The sequence below is a fragment of the Ursus arctos genome, unplaced genomic scaffold, assembly GCF_023065955.2.
Source record: "Ursus arctos isolate Adak ecotype North America unplaced genomic scaffold, UrsArc2.0 scaffold_17, whole genome shotgun sequence".
Lineage (NCBI taxonomy): Eukaryota > Metazoa > Chordata > Mammalia > Carnivora > Ursidae > Ursus > Ursus arctos.
In genome coordinates, this window is record NW_026622841.1 from 45,983,734 (window position 1) to 46,003,136 (window position 19,403).

The 19,403-nt window shown below is 55.1% G+C and overlaps 1 protein-coding gene and 1 long non-coding RNA gene across 3 annotated transcripts in view; one reads left to right on the forward strand and one right to left on the reverse strand.

Annotated features, from left to right (window-relative positions):
• LOC123000869 (uncharacterized) overlaps window positions 1-11,278 on the forward strand; it is a 29,614-nt gene extending 18,336 nt beyond the window's left edge. The window contains exons 4-7 of one of the 2 annotated variants that reach the window (XR_008959719.1): window positions 4,638-4,844; window positions 6,175-6,337; window positions 7,084-7,646; window positions 7,740-11,278. This is a non-coding gene — a long non-coding RNA (uncharacterized LOC123000869). Of the gene's footprint in view, window positions 1-4,637; window positions 4,845-6,174; window positions 6,338-7,083 lie in introns of both variants that reach the window. The other variant, XR_008959720.1, reaches the window with a different exon arrangement.
• The window catches only part of CABLES1 (Cdk5 and Abl enzyme substrate 1), a 120,768-nt gene continuing 108,089 nt past the window's right edge, over window positions 6,725-19,403 (reverse strand). The window contains exons 8-10 of the mRNA XM_026496085.4: window positions 13,634-13,740; window positions 12,275-12,482; window positions 6,725-8,092 (exon numbers count right to left, since the gene is read on the reverse strand). Of these exons, the coding sequence (XP_026351870.2) occupies window positions 7,952-8,092; window positions 12,275-12,482; window positions 13,634-13,740 (456 nt within the window). The 3' untranslated portion in view covers window positions 6,725-7,951. The remainder of the gene's footprint in view (window positions 8,093-12,274; window positions 12,483-13,633; window positions 13,741-19,403) is intronic.

Below are 19,403 nucleotides of genomic sequence, written 5' to 3' on the forward strand. Positions count from 1 at the left end.
GTTGCGGGGCTGGGCTGCGCTGGAATGCTCCAGCGACGTTCCGCGTGTCCTGGGGCGGTCTGCGGGATGGCAAGAACGGGACGGCAGGGAAGGCTGAGAAAGCAGCCCCCCTTCCCGCCTGGGGGTGTCGTGATGAGCGCGGCGTTCACCAGCTGGGGCCCCGCTCCCTGCGCGATGGCCCGGGTTCCTCGATGAGCTGTGAGAGGCCCAGCAGCCTTTGCACCTGGGCTCCGGTGTAGACGCGGGGCTGAGGGCTGGTGGCACGAGCACCTTCGTCTGGCTGCGGAGACGCTGGTGTCAGGCTCTGTGCAGACGTGGCTGCGGGGCAGGGGGTCCCCGCTCTAGGCCGTTTGTCACCACGCCCCTTCCCCAGAGTGGGGGGTGGTGCCCAGGCTCAGTGCCAGACCCAGGCTAGCAGGCCGGGCAGCCGGCCCACGCTCGAGGGTGCCCTGTCCTGCACGTGGGAAACCTCTGGAAGGGAGGAGCCGAGGGGGAGAGAAGCCACCTGGCAGGGTGACCCGCCCCCCCAGGGACAGCGGTCCCGGTGAGTTCAGCCGGAGCTGTGGAACTCCCACTTCGTGGTGGGGGCCGTGGGGAAGCCCTGACACCCCAGGGGCCTCATGGTCCCCCCCAAGATCCTGCAGTCAGCACTCGGGGGGCATTGGGCTCAAGGCCGCAGCAAGGCCTCCAGGGCGCGCTCGCCTGCCCGCAGGGGTGGGAGCTGCCTCCTGGCCGGGCTCTTGGGTCCCTGAGCAGCAGCCGGCCGTGGGGACAGGAACAGAGCCGTGCCCCTCAGGGGTGCGAGTCACGGTGGGGGCGGGGCGGTGAGTATGTGAGTGAAATGCCACCGTCCGCCTGGAAAGGTGCAATTCTCATTCAGGCCCAGCTCGGCCGCCAGCTGGCGTAACCGCACTGTGACGGGGCGGGCAGACAGGAGCGCGGACTCGGTGCCCCCCCCCCCGCCCCGTGGGCTCCCCCACCCCGCACCCGCCTCACGTGACCCTGTGCCAGTGGACGGTTTCTGAGTCGTGAGAAAATGACAAATGCTGTGTGTGTGTGCGCGCGTGTGTGCACGTCTGTGAGCGTGGCTCTGCGTGTGTGTCTGTCTGTGTGCATGTATCTGAGTGTGCGGAGGCACGAAGAGCATCTGGTCCCAGTGGGGGACCCCTGGCTGACAGCAGTGGGCTCACACGCTGGCCTTGGCTGGACCCCTGCCGCTCAGGCCCCCCACGGGGCTGTGCTCAGTGTCTCCTCCAGAGTGAGACTCCTCCAGAGTGAGCAGCGCGGGGGCTCTGCTTCATCGCCAACCACGTAGCCCCCCTGCTCGTCATCCCAGCTGTCCGAGGGCTCGGGGCCACGGGCTTCTCCCCAACAGCTCACTCTGTTCTCTTTATACCTTCACACAGCTGCTTGGCCCCTTGGGTCTCCTGGAGTTTTACTCTAAAAACTTAGGATGTCCTGTTGGAGCTGGAATCCCTCGTGGCCCAAACAGCATCCATGTCCCATCATGCCCGGGGGGTACCTTTGGGAGGACCGACGCAGTGCTCCCCACCTCCCCCCACTGCACCGCAGTAGGACAGGGCTGAGCTGGTGGGTGGGGCCTGGAACGCAGGGTTTTTAAGAAAATGATTTACAGTGAGTGGTTCTGGCAGAAGATGCCATCAGTCTCCCTATTGGACCCACTGGATTTTTTGGGGGGGGGGGGTCAAATTTTAGGATTGTTCAAAGCCCCTCAGAGGGGAATGACCAAGAACTTGAGGGCTCCCAAGGAATGTCCATGTGGCAGGGAGGGGCCTGGACACCATCAGCACCTTGCGGAGGGCTGCTTTTAGGGTCAGAGTCATTGTGGCCAAACTGCCTTTTTTTTTTTTTTTTTTTTTTTTTTTTAAAGGCCTGTGATCTTCTTGACTGTTCATTCTTGATGGTTTTGTGGGACAATTTCGACTGTTTGTTTCCAGAATGATTTGGAAATCTAGAATGCTTGTTTTCCCATTGCTCCTGCTTGATGAAACACTGTGTTCTCGCCTGCCAGCTGGGTGTGCCGGGGGAGGGGGTGCACTTGCAATGGGGGGCAGTCAAAGTGAGTTCACTGAGGAAACGATTTATGGAGGTGTGGATGGGTTAAGGGACCAAGGAGGCCAAGAGACGTCAGAATGAGCAGGGTCCCTTGGCTGGTGGGGCTCGGGCTGTGGAACCACAGAGCTGGACCTCCTCTTCCTCCTGCTCTTACTCTCTCTTGGCAGAGCGGACGCGGCGGGTGGAGGGCAAGGGACCTTGGGTGGCGCGGTCGGTGGGGTCAGAGCGGAGCAACACCTGAGCAGAGAACGGCCTGCTCATTTGCCCGGTGGGGTGGTGGTTTTGCGATGACGGCTCATTAGATTTGACCGACACTTATTTGGTGGATTCTGTGCACCCCGCACGGTGCTGAGTGCTTGCAGACACGGTGGTGGATACTGTTCCTGTCCTCCTGAGCTCTGGTCAAGAGGAGCAGTTAATGACCATGAAAGGGTCTCTGTGCCCGTCTGACGAGGCGTGTCCTGCAAGTGACATTTGGGGGCTGAGACGTGAAGTCTCAAGCAGCTCATAATCCCTAAGCCGTTCTCTGGACTCCACTGAGCTGTGGCCCTTCCTGCCAGCTGACAGGCGGCCGGATGTGTACTTGGCCTCGTAATGGAGAAAAACAAGTGTGCGTTTCCTAGTCACACACTGATGGGGGCTGGCAGTCAGGGAACGTGCAGAGTCACGCGGCGAAGGGAGTTTGTGGTCATTAGAACACAGTGGAAAACCCTTACATGGTCGATGAGAAACTGATGGGTCCAGTGTTGGCGGCCACCAACACTGGCGTGTCTCACCTCACGTGATCTACTTACTTGCAGAAGCCCCTTAGCTCACCTGTGGCAGAAGCATGTTTTCCAAAAAGCCCATGTTCTCCCAGGGCCCAGAAGTGTGTCCCACATCCGCTGTGAAGGCTGCTCGTGTCTCAGAGGACAAAGCTCTGGACTTCGCAGCTCCAGAGCCTTCCACCTCCTTCACGGAAGGGGCCGGTGGCTGCTATGTGGCTGGGGAGAGGGTCCCACCTAACCTGAGGGGCTATCCGGGCAGAGGTCGAGGGGGACAGCTGAGGCCAGCCTGGCTCTGGCCTTCCACATTCTTAGCTTCTCTGTGTTGCCCCAGCTTGAGGCAGGAGGGCTGGTTGGGCTTTGGAATCAGACCTGGATTTGAATCCTGCCTTTCCCACTTGGTAACTGTGAGCTCTTGGGAAAAGTGCCCTTCAGAGCCTGTTTCTTCAGCTGTGAAATGGGAGTGTGATCCCTAATGTTACGGTTTAAGGGTGTTACCTACGACTCTTGCTTGGCGTGCCTCGCGCAGGCGCGGTGTGCGGGCCGCAGGTGAGGACACCCTCCCCGGCTCTGCCCCGCCAGCCAACCACGGCCCATCACCGTTCGTGTCTCTGGCTTCTCCCCGAGCCGTCCAGGCGCCTTGGTAAGGCGCCCCTGACTTCAACCTGCCCATCTTTTTGGTCTTCACTCCTAGGACCAAGCGCTGGCTCTAGCTTGGCCTGGCCTGTCGTCCGCGTGCCGGGCCGACTCCTGAGCAGCCGTCACGGCCGGGGAGCCTGGCCTGCCCTGGCGCTTCCTTGATAGCTTCTGCGTTCAGAGCTCCCTCTGCAGATCGGTATCGCGGCACCTGGGAAAGGTGCCTTCCACCCACCCCCGGGGGCCCCCCTCAACCTCTGGAAGCCCCTCAGGGGCAGGCCCTTGGGGTTCCTGTGGTCACCCGCAGAACCTAATGTAAGACCTATTTAAAAATGGTAGGCGGACCCCAATGAACACGCCAAATGGGAGGCGTGCTTATCTGTAACGTCTCCAGGGTCATGCGTGTACAACCCTCAGCAGCCCTGTCCCCCCACCACTGCAACTGTCCACCCCTGGGCTCGACGCCTGGGACACAGGCCTCATCTGAACAGCGACCCTGGTCAACACTGGGGGAGGCCATCGACTGTGGGAGCTCCGATTTACAAAACGTGAGCTGAAGCTCAGCCCAGCTTAAATCTTTCTGGCCATGTGCATCCAGAAAACGTTAGAGGCGGTGGCCTATACTCTGATGTCAAGACCACCTTTCACTGAGAGACCAGCGCTATTTTTTTTTTTTTTTGTATTAAAATCCATTTATAGCGTCTCTGCATTTCTTTGAGACGCCAGTGAGTGGGCTTGTTTTAGACACACGCTGCTTGTGCTAAATCCGAGAACTGTGAGCTCTCGATGCACACAAGTCTTCGTGAAATCTGGGCGCAGCTTCTGCCTTCGCGACAAGCCCCCAGGAGCGGCTGGCGCTCGGCCCGCACCGTCCTCGCCAGCGTGTTCTCCTGCCCTGAGCAGCCCTGTGTTTGCAGGCTTTCTGGAATATCTCTTTGGAGGGCGGAACGGTCCTTTACGAGGCGGGGGCTGAGCTCGCTCGCTCGCGTTCTGCAGTGAGTGCTCGGGCGGTAAGAACGCCGTTCCTTTCACCCATTTCTTCTTTTATAACCGACTGCCTCAGTTGCGCCTCACAGTCGCCCTCCCGGAAGCCGCCTTTTAAGGCGGTGGGAACGACATGGGACTCGGGATTTACAGTCTTCGTGTTTCCTCCCTTCCCAGGCCACGGGCGCTCTCCTACCTGGCCCTGCGGTGACCTGGCCAGCGCTGTCCTTAACCAAACGGCCCTGACAGCCCCCCGACGAGCAACTCCGGCCGCCCCCTCACCACCCCTTTCTCTGAAGGACTTCCCCCATCAACAGCCCGACGACACGATGAACAGGCAACAAAACGACCTGGCCACATGTTCTCCGGCAGATGGCAAGGGGGGTGAGGAGGCCTCGGGCTCTGATGGGTGAGGGAGGCAGCCCGAGGGAGAGGCTGGAGGGAGAGGAGAGGCCCGAGGGAGAGGCCTGTCGCTCAGGCCTGAACCGGAAACGTCTGAGACAGTTCAGCGGGTGCCGTGAACGGTTTTGTTTGCTGTTGAGGGAATGAAGGGGGCAGGACAGTAACGAGGAGGGACGGCTCTCCAGTGCCGCCTGCTCCCACATCAGCAGGGCAGGGCCTGGGGTACGGAGTGGTTTCTGTGCAGTAGGGGACCCCCCCAAAATGGGCCAGCTGGGTGAAGACCACAGAGACTGTAGCAGGGGCATTTTTAAGTTAAAAACAAGGAGAAAAACACAAAGGAAACAGCTTTGCATTTGGTGTGTTTCCTGGGTCCACTGAGGTTTGCCCGGGGGAAACGGAGGGAAGTAGTGACCTCTACTGTCACCGGGCTGGCCCAGGCTCCGACCCCTGGTGGCAGCTACTCTCCGCGGCGGGAGAACAGACCCTTCCCAAGCCGGGCCACTGCTCGGGGGTACAGCAGCTGCTGCCCCTTCCTCCCCAGGCGGCTGCATGAGCCTGTCTGCTCGGCTGATATCCGTCTCTTACCTGGCAAGGCTGACTGGAGGAGAGAAGCCCAGTCTGGGGAAACTGAGTCGGGCAGAGCCGCGGGCGTTGTCCCGTGGGGCCTGCGGCTAGGCAGGGCTTCCCAACAGACGTGTGCGCAAGGGGAGAGCTGGAGAGGCTTCAGGGCAGGTCTGAGGAAGCGGGGCTGGCAAAGGGCTGAACCCGCCCCTCGCGGTGGAGGGTAAGAGCCTCAAGGTCGTCTAGAACAGGCAACCGAGTGCCCACCTCCACTCCACACCGGCTCAGGCTCCTTGACTCCTTGTCGAAGCCCCAGGCTGGAGCAGTGTCTGGGACGCACGCCCCCGGGCCACTCCCGCGGTGACCTTCGTCCCCTACCCTCTGTCTCTTTTGCCTTTAGAAAGCTCATGTCAAGGACAAGCAAAAGAAGCCCTTGACAAAATCTTTCATTCTTAGACCCCACCCGACTCTACAACTCCACAGGCCAAAATAGTTTAAAATTAAGGTCTTTAAAAAAAAAAAAACCAACAACTTCCTAAGTTCATCTTGTAAATGCTAAAAGCCAAAGAGCCCCAAATTCAAGAACACTCACCTGATTTTAAGACCCAGGAAGGACCCTGGTGGCGTGTCACCCATCAGACGTCCCCCTAAGCTTGGCAAGACATTCAAGGCAGATGGATGGTGGGGAGCTCTGTGGGCAATTTCTAGATGCCAGTGGCCTTGTTCCTCAGAAAGGCTTTCCATCTGCCAGGTACTCAGCAGGGAGCCGAGCCGGCTGCGAACCTGGGGTGGCTCATTGGACAGCAGCAAATGACAGACCCCAGGAGAGGAACGGCAAGGGCATGTTTAGTTCAGGCGACGGAGACGCTCTGAACCCTTTGGGCTTCGTTCCCCATTTGCCTCATCAACAGCAGGTAGGTGCCCTTAACTGTTATTTGATTTAGAGACTGCGTTCGTTGTAGCCCCTGACAAAACCACGGTCTCACAACTGAATCCAGCCAAGGACCTTCATTAGCACAATACTTACTTAGTACCCAATTCAGTTAAATCTAGGACTCTGGAGAAGGGGAGCATTCTGTTCTCTGCCCAGCTGTTTCTTAAATTCCTCCGTCCTGTGACCACCAGATTCGTTCCAGCTCTGCTACGTAAAGCTGGGCGTGCTCGGCCTCCCTGGCCCCCTTTCCCCGGGAGGAAGGGAGAAGCTCCAAATCTGCGTGCAAATGGGGAGGTGGCAGATGAAGCAGTAATGCAGGGCAAGGGGTGACCGGTGACACACAGGTGTCTACAGAGACGCAAACATGTATATAGAAACAAAATATTTTAATTCTTTTTACACGGCCCCAGGCCGCCTCCCATCAGGTGAACTCCAGCAGGCACACCTCTTGAGGCCGCGAGGTGCTGGGTATGGCCATGTGCCTGAGTACGGGTCATCCGGGCCAGTCAGGGCAGGTGACAGCTGAACTTCTGCACAGACAGCAGTATGGGGCGCTGAGCAGTCCCTGGCTCTGCGGTTGACCGAACCTCAGCTCCAGCTGTAGGGTGTCCCAGCTGTCAGAAGCCTCCCAACACCAATGGTGCGGCTTCCATCTACTCTGGATTTTTAGAAAACATTTATACAGCGCGAGCACACTCAATGTGCCTATGGTGCACTCTAACGTAGAGCACGGGATACACACCACGGAGCACAGCCCCAGCCGTCTCCACAGCGGGAAAGCGCGAAGGGCAAACGGCAGCGGGAAGGGACAGAGCGCCTCACGCCACGCCGTTCCACGTGACCTGTCCGACGCCGAGAACGCGTCCTCTTTGTCCCGTTGGTGGTAGGAGCAGTAACAGAAACTATGGCATTTTCTAAGGGCAGAGGCTGTCAGACCATCTGGTACGTAGAGAGTGACCCAGAGATAATCTAGAACTAATTACTGAAGGTAAGGCTGGCTCAAGACCCCAGGCAGAGGTCTGCTCTCTGGCGGGTGGGATTGGCTTTGGGGGCCGAAGGCTGACGTGGAATCTGACACACACATTCTCACCGTTCTGTGCCCGGGTGGGGGGTGGCGCGTGCACTTCCAAGAGCTGACACAGACGCAGACCGGCACGCTTTTGCCACAGGGAGGGGATCTTTCAAAAGCTCTCTCCCAGCTGCTGCAAATTCTCCCCACTCTGCTCTAGAACTCTGCACTCCTGAACTGGACCAGCTCTGGAGGGGAGGCCCTGGACCACGCTTGCGAGGTTTGTGTGTGCCCGGGAAGAACACCCAGGTGGGGACAGCTGGGACTGCTTGCCAGGGGAAAGCCAAAAGGCCCTCTGCCACCTTCCACACAGGTCTCCCCTTGCCCTGCTGCGTAATAACCGCTCATAGCTCATCCCGGCTAGCCAGACCAGGACTCCCTGAAAAGGTTCCGGGACTGCTCTACACAAAAACATGTTGAGAGGGAAAAAGGCTGGTATGTCGAGTTCTGGTTTTGCATTTCCAGTAGTAAGTGCTGCTGCAGCGGCTCCGAGGAAGTGGTCCCTGCCCCGCCTTGGGGCCTGTGCTAGGAGCTCTGGACCAGGCGTCTGTAATGGGGCATGACTTCGTGCTCCGGCAGATGAAGTGCGAACTCCAAGGCCACCAACACTGGGAATTCAAAGGCAATCAGTTCTCGCCTATTCAGCCGGAACTTCTCTTCCAGTTTCTGCAACAGAATGAAAGGAAACCAAGAGCATTAGCAGCTTTGAAATCAAAATCTGAGGCTTTCTCTATCTGTAAGCTCTCTATCCACCAGCTGATGAGTGTTTATGGAGAAACCCCTTAGGGGCAAGATCGTAGAGGAAGAAAGGGGGGAGTCGGTGTACTTCCCGCTCAGTCCTGGTGAAGAAACCGAACCACCCCAAGGACTCACGGTCTGCCAGGAGCCTGCCATCCATCCCATGACTTCATTTAATCTCAATCCTGCAAGGTCAATGCTACACTGATGTCCACTTTACAGATGAGAGAAAACAGGGTCAAGAAGGTAAGAAGTCATCTAAGGTGACCTGTGCCGTAAACTGCGATGCTGGGCTCCGAGCTCAGCCAGTCCTCTACGACAGCAGTAACCATGTGGAAGTTCAGGCCTGGGGCCGCTGACTATGTAGTTTGGTCCTTTCGTGTCACACGCGAGGACCTGAGGACCTGCTGGGATCACCTGCCTTTCAGGGCGTCGCCCAGCTGCGGCGCATGGGTGCGAACGGCCCAAGCGTGCAGAGTGCTTGGCTCGTGCCCAGGGGCCCCCCTCCTGCTCTGCCTCTCGCTCCACCCGGCTGCGGGGGCAGGAATGAAGCAGAACCACTGGGGCGAGGTGTGTAGGGAAGGCCTTGTTTTTGCCCGGGTGCATTCTGCTTTGGCTTAATAAAAACCACCGGGACAGCAACGAAACTCACCGGCGGAGCCACGAGTGGCCGCACTCAGATCGTAACTGGGACGGGACCTTGCGTCAGCCTCATTGCTACCGCAAATGTCAGACTGTGGCCTGTGTGTTCTGCAGGGACGCTATCGACTTCTGCCGGGTGGTCTGCTACTCAACTACCGTTAAACGTGCGTAACCTCACACGCGCGAAGATTAGTTCAGCGAATGTCTGCGTAGCCCTGTTGATGCTCAGCTCAGATCTGGTCACCAAACATGCCCTCCACGTTCCTGAGCGCATACACTACACAAGTTAGATGGTCACGCCCCACTTCTCAGAAGCCGCAGAGCATGGACTTAACACCTTCTTCCATCGCTGATGCACAGATAAACAAGCCGGGTTTACAGTGACGTACTAGCCAGGCTTAAAAAGGAAGGACATTCTGACACACGTTACAACATGGCTGAATCTTGAAGACCTACTGCTAAGAGAAATAAGCCAGTCACAAAAGACAAATAGTGTGTGATTCCATGTATGCGAGATAGCTTGAGTCGGGCTTAGAGACAGAAAGTAGAACGGCGGTGGCCAAGGCCAGGGAGGGGGAGTTCGTGTTTAATGGGGACAGAGTTTCAGTTTTGCCAGATGAAAAAGTTCTGAAGACAGTGGTGATGGCCGCACAACACTATGAATGCACTTGACGCCACTGAACTGTATGCTAACAACATCCAGTGGCAAAGACGGCCTCTTCAACAAATGGTGCTGGGCACACTGGACAGCCACACACAGAAGACTGAACTTGACCACTCTCACACCATCACAAAGATAAACTCCAAACGGATGAAAGACCTGAAGGTGAGACAGGAATCCATCAAAATCATAGAGGAGAACATAGGCTGTAACCTCTTCGACATCGACCACAGCAACTTTTTTCATGACGCATCTCCAAAGGCAAAGGAAACAAAAGCAAAAATGAACTTGTGGGACTTCATCAAGATAAAAAGTTTCTGCACAGCCAAGGAAACAGTCAAAAAAACTAAGAGGCAGCCCACGGAATGGGAGAAGATATGTGCAAATGACACTACAGATAAAAGACTGGTATCCAAGATCTATAAAGAACTTCTCAAACTCAATACACGAGAAACAAATCAAAAAATGGGCAGAGGATATGAACAGACACTTTTCCAATGAAGACATACAAATGGCTAATAGACATATGAAAAAATGTTCAAAATCATTAGCCATCAGGGAAATTCAAATCAAAACCACACTGAGATACCACCTTATGCCAGTTAGAATGGCAAAAATAGACAAGGCAGGAAACAACAAATGTTGGAGAGGATGTGGAGAAAGGGGATCCCTCCTACATTGTTGGTGGGAATGCAAGTTGGTACAGCCACTCTGGAAAACAGTGTGGAGGTCCCTTAAAAAGTTAAAAATTGAGCTACCCTATGACCCAGCCATTGCACTACTGGGTGTTTACCCCAAAGATACAGACGTAGTAAAGAGAAGGGCCATATGCACCCCAATGTTCATAGCAGCATTGTCCACAATAGCCAAATCATGGAAGGAACCGAGATGCCCTTCAACAGATGACTAGATAAAGATGTGGTCCATATATACAATGGAATATTAGCGATCAGAAAGAACGATTACCCAACATTTGCAGCAACGTGGACGGGACTGGAGGAAATTATGCTAAGTGAAATAAGTCAAGCAGAGAAAGACAATTATATGGTTTTACTCATTTGTGGAACATAAGGAATAGCAGGGAGATTGGTAGGAGAAGGAAGGGAAGAATGAAGGGGGGTAAAAAGAAGTGGGAGTGAACCATGAGAGACTATGGACTCTGGGAAACAAACTGAGGGCTTCAGAGGGGAGGGGGGTGGGGGATGGGATAGGCCGGTGATGGGTAGTAAGGAGGGCACGTATTGCATGGAGCACTGGGTGTTATACACAAACAATGGATCATGGAACACTACATCAAAAACTAATGATGTACTGTATGGTGACTAACATATTATAAAAAAAATTTTTTTAAATGGTAAATTAAAGCAAAAAAGAATGCTATTTCTTATGTGGAAGTACCTCCATTAGCTCCCTTTCCGCTCTTTCTCCTTTGCCCCTGAGCCAGCTGCACAGCTAGACACACAGGACACTGGCGTAGCCACGACCTGTAGTTGTATTCTGACGCTGCGACATCTGACCCTGGAGGGCCAGCCCCCTCTAGGGTTAGCCAGTTCCCGGAGGGGGGGCACAACTTGCCTGTAGACACACCCTCCATATGCAAACCAACCAATCTAAGGCCCACACCCCAACCATCTCCTCGATCTCCTCTCTCACTCTACCTGCCCTCACCACCCAAGGCCAAGGAGACAAGTAGGGACAGCGCCTCTGCCCCAGACTCCACGGAAATGACTCCAGCGAGCCAGTCCGAAGCCTGCTTACCCTGCCTGGCCTGTTCCTTCCCATGGAAACCACAATAAAGACTCCTGCCCACAGTTCCCCTTCTCCTTCTGCCTCCTGCCCAACCATGGTACTACTTCCCCACGTGGCCCCCCATGGTATGATGTCCCTCCCCCCCATTCGTATGTTGACACCCCATCCTCCAACGTGCTATTAAGGGGGGGGCTTCGGCAGGTGAGCAGGTTGAGGAGCTGGTGAGTGCAGTCCTCATGATGTGATCAGTGCCTTTGTAAGAGGAGAGCAGAGAGCTGGCTTGTTTCCTTTCCCTGCCATGGGAGGACACCGGGAAAAGGAGACTGCCACGAGCCAAGGAGGAGGCCCTCAGCAGGGGCTGAAGCAGCTGGCACCTTGATCTTGGGGCTTCTAGCCTCCAGAACGGTGAGAAGTAACTGTCTGTTGTTTAAGCTGCCCCGTCTACGGGATTTTGCTATGGCAGACCAAGCAAAGACACTTCTCTTGGGAACTGTGATAAGCTATCTTTTCAATGGCAACTGTCTCTTGATCTGTTGGTTTTACCGTTTCTCAAATTTTCTATGAATAAACTATTTTAAAACAGGCATTCACATATCCACCCAAGATCGGGGTTTCCTTGCTTTGATGGGACTCTCCTTTAAAAGGAGGAGGTACCACTCAATCAAACCCATGCCCTTCCTCAAAGAAGAGGCAACTAAGGCCACAGGAAGCCAAGGCCTGTTGAGCCAAAGTGTCTGATGGACACTCTGTGGTCACACCGCCCACAAGTCCCCTTCCTGTTACAGTGGCTTCTGTGGCTTTGAGAATAATTTCACTCCTCATGGTGTCTGAAAATTGGTTTTTATGGCCACACCCAATACTGGGGGTCTTTGGTTTTGTCAAAGTGGACCCCCCTCTGTTCCAGCAAAGCCTGAGCTGTGGGGCCTGACTTCTGCTGCAGGATGACCTCACAGCCCTGGTCTCCCAGTAGCTACTAACAATCAGAATTCTCCCGGGCAGCATCACCGACCAGGCTCTTCCCACGTGCTCCCTCAGCCCACAGGACTCGGGTCACTCACGTCAATTAAATGCTTGACTTCGTGTTTTTTGAGGTCACTTCCGATTTTGGCTGCTAAGAGTACACATGCTCCGGCACAAAGCTTCCGGTTCTGTTTGTTTAGCTTTCCCTTGAGGGCGAGCTTCTCAAAATAGACAAAGGCCATGGCCACTGTAGGCTCCTCGAAGCCACAGTCCTCCTGGGCAAGCTTCCGCATCTCTCGCTTCAGACTAGAGAAGGACAGGAAGAAAGAACATTATTAGAACTTGGGAGTTTCAGAGGACTCCAAAGAAAAAGACTAGTCCATCCCGAAAGCATTTCCTTTTTCTCATTCCCAGAAGGGTGACGTGAAATGGGACTGAATCCTGAGGAGTGAGAAATTTCCATTACGTGTGGGCAACAGACTTAAGCTGCTGGGGCTCTTCTCTGTTGGTAGAACTGTACAGACCACGTCCACAAGGGACACAGAAGACCACACTGAACCCAGGTGGTGTCTGAGGGTGTCTGGAAACTAGGCGTAGAGTTGTCCAAGGGGAAGAGGAAAGGGAAATAAATGAGGGGCTCACTATCAACTCTACCGAGGATCTGCCATGTTCAAAAACTATGGCAGAAGAGGGGTTAGGCTGACAGCACAACAGCCAGTGTACTTAGGAAGGCTACCCGGCAAATGGACAGTGTGAATACTTCGTTTTTGTCACGTCTTTGGCTTGGAACCTGCCAGAATCAAATCAGCATTGGGCTACAGAGCATGTAAACATTGGCACATACTCCCACGCCGTGCTGGCACAGAGTCTAGCCTCCGCCACTCCATGCACTGAAAGCGTGTCCTGGTAGACAGACAACCCCAGGCAGCTCCTCTCCGGCCCGGCAGATGGGGGTCACCACAAAGTCGGTCCAATCAGCTGCAGGGGAAACATGGGCCCGATTCTGCTTTGGCTGTTTTGCTAAATGCTCAAAGGTGGGGCTTGGCTGTCACCCCTCGGGTGGATGACTGGGTAAAGAATGATCTCAAGTGCTATCAAACCAACTCTTCTCTGTTTTGTCTACATCTGAGAAAGCAGAGAACTGACTGTTTCCTATTCTGTAACAACCTTGACTGAACTGCTAAGCGTCAGACAGTAGGAAAGAATGATTCTTTCACTTAAGGAAACTCCCCCCACACCCATGTCAACTCGTGTGGAGAGCTCCGCCTTCTGTCCTGCTCCCCTTGGCTCTGACTCCCGGAGGCAAGGTCAGCCAGCGTCGGCTGGGCCTCTTCTTGCTGCACCACCAGTGTTTTATTTCCCTGAACTGCAGGAGGAACCGGCACACAAGCGAGAGCTTAATTCACGCCAGGAGAGGGTCTCAATGGAGAGTTCAAGCGATGTCGGGCCTCACGTACCTCCTTATTTTGCTGAGTGTTAACTTAATGTGAGGAAACTTCTCCTTGAAGGTCTCATTCATGTCCTTCTTGAGATCTGAGGGCTTCACATAGTCGATTACTGTGGTCTGTAACAGATCAGGCAACTCAGGTCACTCTTTTCTAAATTTTTTTTTTAAGATTTTATTTATTGGGAAGAGAGGAAGAGACCATAAGTGGGGGCGGGGAGGGCAGAGGGAGAGGGAGAGGGAGAAGCAGACTCCCCGCCGAGCAGGGAGCCTGACGCAGGGACTTGATTCCAAGGCCCTGAGATCATGACCCGAGCCGAAGGCAGATGCTTAACTGACTGAGCCACCCAGGCGCCCCTCCCCCAGGTACCTCTTTAAAATAAGTGCCATAGGTAACAATTATTTACACTTTACGGCCAACTTCCACCACTTCTGACAGCACCAAGCAATGAGGAAGCCTGGAGGAGAGGCACGGCAAGGGCCCCACTGAGTCTGAGCGCCTGAGGGGACCCGGCCTCTGGAAGCCTCTGGAACACAAATGCCTGCTACAGGCGACATGGGACAGCAGCAGCCTCCAGCCAGCAATCAGTGTCTGGCAGGGAGGGAGCCCCTCTTTCAGTTCCTGCGCCTCCACCTGCTGTTCAGACGGCACAGCGTTTAGGGCATGGCCTGTGGACCCGCACACGAGGCTTCAATCCACACTCAGCCATCGCCAGTCATCTGGCCGCAGGACATTGCTCTAATGACCCCAACATCAGGCTCCACACCTGTAGATGGAAACAGCTAACAGTACCTACTTCACATGGCTATTCTGAGAACTACGGTAGAAGTCAAGGGCTCTGTGCAGAGCTTGGCATGCAGCAAGCACTCAATAAATGTTAGCTCTTATTTTTTTCATTGTGGGAAAACATACATCACATAAAACTTACCATTTTAACCATTTTAAAGTATGCAGTCCAGGGGTATTAAGTACATTCACGCTGGTGTGTGGCCATCACCACCAGTCATCTCCAGAACTTTCGTCATCTTGCAAAACCGAAACTCTGTCCCCCTTCAACAACTCCCTATTCCCCCGTCCCCCACCCCAGCTCCCCCTGGCAACCACCATTCTGCTGTCTCTGAACCTGACTTCTCTAGGTCCTTCGTACGAGTGGAATCATAGTGTTTGTCCTTTCGTGACTGGCCTGTTTCACTCAGCACCATGTTTTCCAGGTTCAACACAGTGCAGCAGGGATCAGAATTCCCTTCCCTTTTGAGGCTGGATAACCTTCCATTGTGTGTACATGTCAGTTACTAGTAACAGTCCTTTAAACCTTGGGTTTCTTCCTCTTCCTCTCCCCTTCTTTTTTTAGTAGGCTCTTCGCCCAACGTGGGGCTTGAACTCACAACTCCGAGATCAAGTGTTGCATGTTCTACGGACTGAGCCAGTCAGGTGCCCTTCCTCCTTTCTAATCCTATCCATCCTTAAAGACTGGTTCCTGGGGGCACCTGGGTGGCTCAGCTGTTAAGTGTCTGCCTTCGGCTCAGGTCGTGATCCCGGAGTCCTGGAATCGAGCCCTGCATCAGGCTCCCTGCTCTGCTGGGAGCCTGCTTCCTCCTCTCCCACTCCCCCTGCTTGTGTTCCCTCTCTCGCTCTCTGTCAAATAAATAAATAAAATCTTAAAAAAAAAAAAAAAAAAAAAAGACTGGTTCCTTTGAGCCCGTTCTGAGGACCTGAGTCTTCCTGGCTCATCTGTGCTGTACGGAATTCACTCTGAATGAAACACAGTCTCTGCTGGGTCTCACCAGGTTAGCCTCACTCCTCCTCCTCAGGATTCTGCTTTCAAAGGGCAGCAGCGATGCCTGATGCCTCTCTGGCTGGCTGTAGGCAATAACCTTCACCAGGCAGAGCCCAAGAAGGGAGCAAGTACGGATTCTGCCCAGAAGGCCCATTTCCGTGGATGGCTTCTGCGGCCTGGCCTCTTCTGGGGAACGCGTCGCCGCTTTCCTCTGTGACTCTAACGCCACTGGGCGGCTCTCTGTAGACACCTCCATTCAGAAGATGCTTGGCTGGACAGGATTTTACAACAGGCATGTGGAAGGCCTCTGGTGTCCATTAATAACCGAGAAGAGATGAAGAGCCAGCATGTCCCAATTCACCCTGATCTCAACAGCACCTTTGTAACAACAGCCATGGCAAGTAAAAGCAAAACCACGGCAAAATGAACTAAAAAATGTTCCACCACACTTGTTCAGAACTTTCTCAAATTCTGGGTGGAAGCACACTCGGTGCGATGCCAAGAGTTCTTCCACGGCGCCATGTCTTCCTGGCCCAATCCAGAAGGCTCTCCCTCAGCTGGCGCAGGGCATGCCTGTTCTGGAAGCTGCCCTGTGCACCTGCGACGTGCTGGGAAGGAGCCAAGGAGCGGCACTGTGGCCCCAGCGTGCAGACATATGCATGCACGCACTTGTGTGCCACGGTGTTCTGCCGCGCCACAAGAGGGGCGCGTGGGACTTTATGGAGGCCACCTACTGTCTGGCAGAGTGGACGCTTCCCCTGTGGCAGCCCTCCAAGACGCATTTATCATCCCAAACAGACGGGGCTCAACAGGATGTAACATTTTTCATTTAGGAAACAGGCAGCAGAATGGGGAACTACATCTAACAGTTACCTCAAGCTGGGCCCAAGGGCCAATCAGCCAATTCTTCTGTTTCCAAAATACCCAGCCCTCCCTCCCTCTTAGACCCCACACCAGGCATCCCGAACTCTCCGGGACAGCCTCTCCTGCTCTTCCTCGGTGGACGAAAGTCTCAAGCAAAGACTCACCGGCCCTTGCTGGGGACTGAAGCCCTGCAAGCCCCAAGCAAGGATATTTGGAGTGGGAAGGGGTGGTCTGGATCCTTTCCTGTGGCAGCCACAGCAGCTCTGCTCTGTCTTACGCGTAGATACACACACCACAGCTTTCCTGCTGCCAGAGAAGTGGCCTGCAGCCGCGAGCCAGCCACCTTGTCTCACAGACATGGAGGTGGGGGCTCAGGGGGTGCAGGGGTGGGGCCAGCACTGGGCCACGTTGCCCAGCTCACCACCTGCACCACTTTCCTGCGTCTCCACTCTTCATCGGGCTAAAGCGAGCAGGGGCGACAGCCCGAGACTGGCAGCAGGTAGGAAGGGCCTGCTGGTGGGCTGCAGCGGTCTGCAGCAAAGATGTTTGGCGTCCCGAGGCCTCACCTTCCGCTTCCCTGACATGAGGACAAACACCTGGCATGGCTGCCTCACAGGTTTCTCCTGAAGCTCGAACTGAGAGAACACCATGTACCTAAAGGGCACTGGAGAAGTTTCTCAAGAGCACGGAAGCAGGAGACGGCAGAGAGCCGGGCGCTCCTCCAGGCACACGGAGTCAGCGTGCGAGGACAGGGCCCTGGGATCCATCCACGCGGTGACGTTGCCCGGGTGACCTGCACGCCCGGGTGACCTGCACGCCCGGCAGAGTCTCATTGCCTGGCTAGCACCTAGCCACCATTCGGGCCTGGAACCGCTTCTGCAGGATCGTCTTCCCTACACCCCCAGAGGCCAGGTCACTCTTCCAGTGACTCACCTTCACTACACACTGCGGTCTGGAGAGCTGACCCTCTCCCAGGACGCACCCTGCTGTACGTCCCGACTCCTTTGCAGCAAAGATTCCAAATACCGTTCCAGTTCTTCCGGTCCCATGCATCGGCACAAGAAGCCACCACCGAAGCAGAAACCAGGCTTCTGTTCTTTCTGCTGCCAAGACATGTCACGGCGGGGGTCCTGGTTGTCCATTCTGCCAGCGGAGACCACAGCAGGGCAGCGCCGATCTGCAGCCGGAGGCGGTGGCGGCTTCCTGAAGGCGGCAGTGGCAGCAGCACGTCTGAAACCGGCAGCTGGTGTATGTTCCCAACCAGCAACCCGGGCCCTGATCAAGGAGGCGGTCAGGCGGCAGCTCCCCTGGTGGCCTGGCTCTGCAGGGTGGGTCTGAGATCTTTCCTGAAATTCTAACTTAGGCTGTCGTGTCAGCCTCCCCAGTGATTCTGTAAGCTGTGTAGTATTCTGTAATAAATCGCTCTGTAAACTAGCTTGCGTGGATGCCGTCCTTCATAACTGAACTATAACTGAAACACACACTCCTTTCAATGATGGCTTTGACCGCTATCCTAAGTGAATCTCACCTGGGAAGACATGGGATGAGGGCAGAGCCCATGGCAGATTCCGGTGGGGGATAAGGCCTCAATGTCATCAGTTCCCCAGGGCACCGAGTCTTACCCCGGGGGCCCTCACACATCATTTCCTGACCAGTCCAAATTTCAGAAGGACCCCACGAACACCAACCACCCGGCTCAGCCTGCAGCGCTGGGCCCCGGCCTTATAGGAGAGACTGTTTTCACAAGCAACCCTGTCCTAGCTCTTGCGGTACAGAGCTGGGGCCTACTTTTCCTGGGAGCAGGAGCGGACATGTACATTTATTTCCAGGCTGGTCCTGGAGAAGGGGGTAGAGGGGGGGCCAGTGAGCTGACACGGAGTCCCTGGGCCCAATGCCTGGCTCCCAGTGTGGGCAGCACACGGCAGCTGCAGGGAGAGCCAAGCCCTCAAGTTCATCTTCTAGGTGACGGAATTCCTCTGAATCCTGGCTCTGCTGTCCAGAGCTACGGAAGCGGCCTTCTGTCATCCTCCCCGTGGGGAGTTTCCAGTCTTACGGCCCTGTCGTTGCCACTGCTCCCGGCACGGAGCAGGAAGCCTGCTAGCAGCCTGACCCTCCACTTCTTTATTTGGCTGTCACTGGGCTACTCTTTGGGTCTTTTCTAAAGTAGATATGGTACATTTTAGGGTGGGGGATCTCTGCAAACTTCCATCTCTGTCAAGGCCCCCCATTTCCTGACCCCCATGTGGCTGGCAGCCTTCAGGACCCTGTGGCAGAGGGAAGGGCTCCATATATGGTAGAGCTGGGCCCAGCATTTCCAGGGTGGCTGCCCTGGGAAGTCCTAAGGCATCTGGGGAAGGAGAAGAGAATATGGGCCACTGGAGGCTCGTGGCTGCTGTACCTGAGGCAGGGGCCCACTGAGGCCATCATTTCAGTCCATTTGCTGACATCGATGGCAACAGGGTAGGCTGGCTTCTGGGGCAATGAAAGGCCTCCACGACTCAAGACAGGAGGAGGATGGTGGTAAGTTGTGGATGTCAGTCTGAACACCTTAGGCGAGCAGAGAATGCTGAGTGGTTGCGTTCCGTTTTGTGGCTGTCATCACCCTGTACCATAGACAGTGTGGCTTCAGCAACAGGAATTCACAGTCTCTCAGTTCTGGAGGTTACAAGTCTGAGATGAAGGTATCAGATGGGTTCTGTTCCCTCTGAAACTATGGCCAGAATCCTTCCTTGCTTTTCCCAGCTTCTGGTAGTCCCAGGCATCCCTCGGCTTGTAGATGCATCACAGTCGTCTCTGCCATCATCACCTGGTGTTCTCCCCATGAGCCAGTTCACATGACCGTCTTCTCTCCGGCTGTTTATGCCATCAGGTCATACTGGGTTAGGCCCGCTTTACTGCAGTATAACCTCAGCTTAACTAGTTTATATCTGCAAACACCCTATTTCCAAATAAGGGTCACAGTCTGAGGTACTAGGGGTTAGGATCTCAACCTACATTTTTGGGGGACACCATTCAACCCTGTGCAGGGGTGCTTGCTCATAAAGGTGCTGTTACACAGCCTTGCTGCGCTCTGATCCCAGCTGCTCTTCCCAGACTGGACACAGCTGCCCCCACTGGCCTCGGCTCTGACCCAGGCAGCAG